Source organism: Triticum urartu, chromosome 7 (genome assembly GCF_003073215.2).
Source record: "Triticum urartu cultivar G1812 chromosome 7, Tu2.1, whole genome shotgun sequence".
Classification (NCBI taxonomy): Eukaryota; Viridiplantae; Streptophyta; class Magnoliopsida; order Poales; family Poaceae; genus Triticum; species Triticum urartu.
In genome coordinates, this window is record NC_053028.1 from 632,641,123 (window position 1) to 632,647,238 (window position 6,116).

Sequence of the window (6,116 nt, forward strand, 5' to 3'; positions counted from 1 at the left end):
ACAATTCAAAATATGCACGCATAATAAAAGATGCTTGTGCTTCTAAACACACGCATTTAAAAATATGTTCACATATTTTAAGAAAATGTTTATGTAATTTACAAAATTTTCATGTGATTAAAACGGAAATATGTAATTGGAAAAAGTCTTCACATGTTTTAAGAAATAAAGCACACCTACTAAGGAATAATTCGCCCCACCTAACATTGTACGTGATCCGTTCTCTCCATGCCGTCCCCCGCCCCCTCCCCCGTGTCTTTTTTGCATGGTAATTTCCCAGCGCTGAAAGAACTAGTGATAATGGTAGGTTTGTTGTTCTTTTTTCTCACGTTTCTGCTCGCTATCTCGGCGGTCTATCCGTTGGATGGGACATGGGAGTGATAGGTATCGGGAGAGAGGTAGCAACCACAATGCCATGCGTTGGATCGTGGTTTGTTTATCGATGGAGTTGCAACGGACGCCACTGGGTTGATGGGAGCTTGACGATGACGAATGCGACGCCGAGAGCTACTCCATTCTTCAGGGCTCCTTCCTGCTCGTAGTGCCATGACCATGGTGATAAGGCGGAGATGGACGGCGGCAAGGCAATAACAGACTACAGTCAGCCGCCCAGCGAGATAGAGGCTCCTTGTCGCCGTGCACAGTGGCGGACCCAGGAATTGAAGTTAGCCGGGGCGAACATTTAATGTTTAAATTTTTTTCACTACAAATGCAGCTATATTCAACCAGAACTCATAGCATTCAACAGCAAAAGGATGAAAAGACTATTTAAAACTAGTACACTGTTAAAAGTCGCCGAGGCCGCCTGACTGCTCACATGGACTCTTGCCGCTTGAAATGCTCAGTTATGCCACAATATGATCCCATAATTCCAATTTCCAAATGAGACCTACAAAATAAAGAATGCATTAGCACAAGTGTGATGAGAGTTGTATATTTTGATATAGACACACATCTGATGGTAACTGGGTGGTAGTATACCTTTAAGACGTAATTGCATACTGAACACGAGGTTGTAGAGGTAGATGACCTCGACGGTTCTTCAAGGCATGAAAATGAACCATAATCTCTTTATCACTAATTTTAGCAAATATCTCGCGCTCAACAAAGCAAACCATCAAATCATTAAGCCAATCATCACCCATCTTGTTTCGAAGATCAGTCTTTATAATATTCATGGCTGAGAAAACCCTCTCAACTGATGCAGTTGCCACCGGTAATGTCAATGCAAGTCTGATGAGCCGATAAACCAATGGGAATACCAGATGTTGGCTACTCTGAACCAACTTGAGAGCAAGAGAACTCAAACTATCGCAAGCCAAGAATTCAGTACTTCTTTTCATCACATCAATATATATGTTGAGTTGATCAGTCAACAGATAGAGCTCTTGTGAAGAGAAATCAATTGAGTAAATATTTGCAAGCTCAACTAGCTTATCATGATCAAAGTTGCTAAATGAGTCTCTAGGATCAAGGCAAGCAATGCACTTCAACAAGCGTGTAGAAGTTTCACTAAATCGATTATTCATCTCAACTATGTTTCTATCCAACACCTCATTGAATATAGTTACCTTGTAATGATGGAGACAAGTAACCATTTTGCGTGATCTTCTTGGGTAACCCCTTGCTGAAATGTTATCATCTATATTGGGCACTATTATATTTCTTGCAGCACAAAAGTTAGTAGTAGATATTAAGAAAGGCTCCCATCCATCATCTCTCAACTTTTGTAATAGACTTTTCACTGACACAATCATATTCATAGCACAGACTATATTCTGATCTTTTTGTTGCAATGCTTGTGACAAATCATTGGTTAAACCAAGCACTCGAAGCATCAAATGCAAGATAAGAACAAATTCAAATGTTTCCATGTTTATCATAAAGCCAGAAGCCAAACCTCTATCATCAGCATCTGCTCCATCAAGAGAAATACCATGTAGCACTTCAACCACGGAATCCCACATTTGATATATCCGGATTAGAGTCTTGTGGTGTGACCCCCATCGTGTATCACCGGGTCTTGCTAAACTTGTCTCTTGATGCTCGCCTTTTCCTGACAAAATCTCCCCATGCTCTAACTGTAAAACCAGGTTGTCATGATGCTTCTGCAACAATGCATCTTTTCTTTTACACAAGGCACTTACCTACAAGAAAAGAGTAAGTGCATTAGAATTTTATAATGGCTAGATATATACTATTTGGATTTGCAAATCCATAAGCTATAAGAAATAAAAAGTACTAACCATGTTGACAATCTTATTTGTATGTCCAAAGAAATCACTAACAGCTAGGACTCCCTTGACAACAGCAACAACTACCAATTGAAGTTGGTGGGCAAAACAATGCACATAAAAAGCATACGGATTGACATCTAGCACCAATTTCTTCAAACCATTAAGTTCTCCACGCATATTTGAGGCCCCATCATATCCTTGTCCTCTCAATCTAGACATGGATAAATTATGTTTAACAAACATTGCGTCCAAAGATCTTTTCAAAGAAGCGGATGTAGTATCAAGAACATGTTTAACACCAAGCAATCTTTCCAAAGACTCCCCTTTTTGGTTCGCAAACCTTCAAGCAAAACAAACTATAAAAGTAGAACAAGCATGTGAGGGTAGAGTAGGTACATTCAGAATTAGAACAATCATGACAAATAACTAACCTCACAATCACAGCCATTTGCTCTCTAACCGATACATCACGAGACTCATCAACAAGTAGAGAGAAATTACTATCACCAAGCTCAGTCATTATCACTTTTGTAGTCACTTCGGCACATGCTTGTACTATTTGTTTTTGGATTTTATGACAAGTCAATTGATGATTGCCAGGAGCATTTTTATGGACCACATCGGCTACATCTTTGCATCTTTCTGCATACCAATCCAACATCTCAAGGAAATTACCCTTGTTCATGGAAGTGGTAGTCTCATCGTGCCCACGAAAAGCTAGGCCTTGAGAGACAAGAAACCTTACCACACCTACAACAGCCCTGAAACGCTCTTCATATTCAATATGTGATTTCTCAGTATGAGAAGTCATTGCATATGACACACTTTGCTTTTGGTTTTTGAAATCTTCACACCGTCTTCTAGCATTGTTGTGAGCGCTGTTTGGTCCACCTACATGAGCATTGAATATTTCCACTGCCTTCTTCCAATTTTTGAACCCTTTCTTAGTGAAGACATCATGGCCAAACTTGTCACCAATGCTTGGAGGCTTGAAAAGAAAACAATGGAAACAATAGGCAGATTTTGTCTCTTTACTATACTCTAGCCAATCATAATCTTTATACCATGCTTCTTTGAAGTTCCGCCAATCTTTCCCAAAAAGAGTCCGAGGAAAATCATGACCATACAAACGTCCAACACCTTTCGACAAATATGCCCTTCTCATTTCATCTCTAATTTCTGGAGTTGCATACTCTTCAATTTGCTTACGTGTGCCAGGATCAGGATCCACATCAGCTAAATTAAATGCCGGAGGAATGCCCTACAACATCAAATGGCACCATATCAAAACCGAGTGTCCTATTACTGCTATCTGCTATTCAACATTCCAAGTTTCCAACTAACATATCAAAGGAAGCGGATATAAGAAGACTAGAAGAGGATACCTGCCGGTCGTCGGAGTCATGTGGTCGCTCTCGCTTCCGTTTGGCTCTGGCCGCCGAAGCTGCTGCCTCTGCCACAGCCGCCGCATATTTGACAGCAGCAGCCTCAGCCTCAACTTCTTCGAGTTCGACAGCAGCAGCTATGCCTATCCAATCCACCTCTTCGCCGGAGTCCATCTCTTCGCTGAAATCCATCACCGGCACAGCCCCCACTGCCGCCCCTCGCCGCTGGCCCGACCTCCAGGCTCCAGCACCAGCACCGCCCCACACAGCCGCAGTATCAGCCCCCTCCCTCGCCGATGCAGGAGCGAGAAGATGAAGGAGCCGCCCCTCGCGCCCGGGAACCCCTGGCCTCTGGGCTCTGGCGACGGCGCAGCACCGCAGCAGCAAGCAGCAGGTCGTCTAGGTCGTGCAGAGGGAGGGGAACGGTGGATTGGATTTCTGGATCGAGGACTAGTCAGCAGATCTAACAGACGTTTTATTTTGGGCCTGTAGAAAATAGCCCAGTCCACTGGCGAACCGGCCTACATCTCTCTGCTTTCCTCTTATCCCTTCGCTCGCTGGCTGCCGCACGAACAGAGACGCTGCACCCGCTGGTTTTCTCCGCCGCCGGAGGAAGATAGGTAGGTAGGGGTCGATCCTCCGCCGCCGGCGACCCGGGGCGGCCGCCCCAGCTCGCCCCAATGGTGGGTCCGCCACTGGCCGTGCACACGCCAAGCCTGACGAGCAACGCCGGGGCAAAATCGAACCTGCATCATAGGATGGTAGCCACGGTCGAGTGGGGCGCAGAGACTACGGTGCTCGAGGTGAGCGCGTTGGATGCAGCCGTATTGGATATGCGTACAGTGCAAGGAACACAGGGTGGCGCTGCACCTGTAGCCTCAGTTGTTTCTTCGTTGGATCCATAATGATATGGGAACAAGCATAAACACGGATGGAGCCTTGGCAAGGGAGATGGCTATCCAAGGACGCTAGAGTGATTCTGATGAATTCCTTCTTTATTAGCCTCCTAATGTATCTCATGGGATTCTATAATTTACATGAATCCCTCCATCAGGAGGTAACCAAAATCCTCTCCCAGTTTTTCTAGGCCGGCTTGAATAATAAACAGAAATACCACATGGTGAAGTGGTCTGAAATCTGTAAGCCTAAGGACCAGGGTGGTCTTGGGGTCATCTCATCCAAGTGGATGAATATCGCCCTCCTCTCGAAATGGCTCTGGCGGATCCAGACTGAGGAGGGCGGCCTTTGGCTGGAGATTATTCGCGCTAAGTACCTTCGTGGTCAACCTTTGGCCTTTGCCTCTAGGTCAGGCGGGTCCCAGTTCTGGCAGTCGGTGATTCGTCTGATGCCTGTACTACGCATTGGAACCGCGATCTCTGTAGGGTCCAGCGCTGGCACCCTCTTTTGGCTAGATCGATGGGCAGGGCCCCGCTCATTTGCGGTGCGCTTCCCTTCATTATTCTCGATCTGCACCCGCCCACTCTTATCGGTTGCGGTTGCCCTAGTAGACTTGGGGGTCGTTACCTTCCGCCGTACCTTTGGGGCGGCGGAACGCGAACAATGGGATGAGCTAGTTGCATGTATTGCACTCCGCTCTCCTTCTCCCGAGCCAGACACGCTATCTTGGCATCTTGAGCCGAATGGCCTCTTCTCAACTAGGTCCCTTTATCAGGCAATTATACCCACTCCGGGACCGGCGGAATTATCCGTTCTTTGGGAAATCAAACTTCCCCTGAAGATCCGCATCTTCCTTTGGCAGTGGGTTCGAGGCCGATTACCCTCGGGCACGGAGGTCCGCAAGCGTAATGGCCCTGGGGATGGCCTTTGCCCCCTCTGTTTGGTCCCGGAAGATTGCAACCACATTTTCTTTCGTTGCCCTGCAGCTCAATTCCTATGGAGTTGCTTCCGGGAGGTCGTGGGTGGCAACTGGTGCCACGATAACCTCCCGGACTTGTTTGGGGAGGCATTTAGCCTCCCTGGCCCCCGGAAAGCCGCCACTTGGGTGGCTTTGGGGACCCTTGCTTGGACCCTGTTGTGCTCCCGCAATAAGCTTGTCATTGAGCGTGTGATCCCCAACCGTGCGACTGACGCTATGTTTAAAATGTGTGGCCTCTTACAGCTCTGGAGACCGCTTAGCAAGCGGCGCGATCGGGAAATCCTTGACTACATCAGCGCAGGCCTTCGATCTTCGGCAGCAGCCCTCTCGCCAGCGCCACCTCCACCGCCACCCCCACCCGAGCCAGATTAGCTTTCCTTTTCTGTCTTCTTCTTCTTTTTGGGGCTTGTTCCGCTGTGCCCCCAGCATGACTTGTTGACTTGATCGGTTCATGTACTCTTATGTTGGATGCTTGGTCGTTGGCTTTATAATATAAAGCGGGGGGAAACCCTTTTTCAAAACAAGCATAAACAAAAGATAGTATCTTTATCTGTGCCCCTTTTCGAAAAATCTGTGCAAACAATGAAAAGGGGAAGTCTAAACTAAACTACAGCTGCT

At 46.5% G+C, this 6,116-nt stretch overlaps 1 protein-coding gene across 2 annotated transcripts; it reads right to left on the reverse strand.

The window, feature by feature from the left end:
- Nucleotides 1-659: 659 nt before the first annotated feature.
- On the reverse strand, nucleotides 660-4,597 carry LOC125523914 (zinc finger MYM-type protein 1-like). Of its 2 annotated transcripts, none has more exons than XM_048688980.1 (5): nucleotides 3,623-4,597; nucleotides 2,669-3,498; nucleotides 2,247-2,577; nucleotides 982-2,147; nucleotides 660-889 (listed from the first exon to the last, which is right to left on the reverse strand). In XM_048688980.1, the coding sequence occupies exons 1-4, from the start codon at nucleotides 3,812-3,814 to the stop codon at nucleotides 984-986; spliced, it is 2,517 nt and encodes an 838-aa protein (XP_048544937.1). In that variant the 5' UTR covers nucleotides 3,815-4,597; the 3' UTR covers nucleotides 660-889; nucleotides 982-983. The 2 variants fall into 2 exon arrangements, with proteins under 2 accessions (XP_048544937.1, XP_048544938.1); XM_048688981.1 differs by having other exon boundaries at nucleotides 2,247-2,448; nucleotides 3,623-4,596.
- Between the last annotated feature and the right edge of the window lie 1,519 nt (nucleotides 4,598-6,116).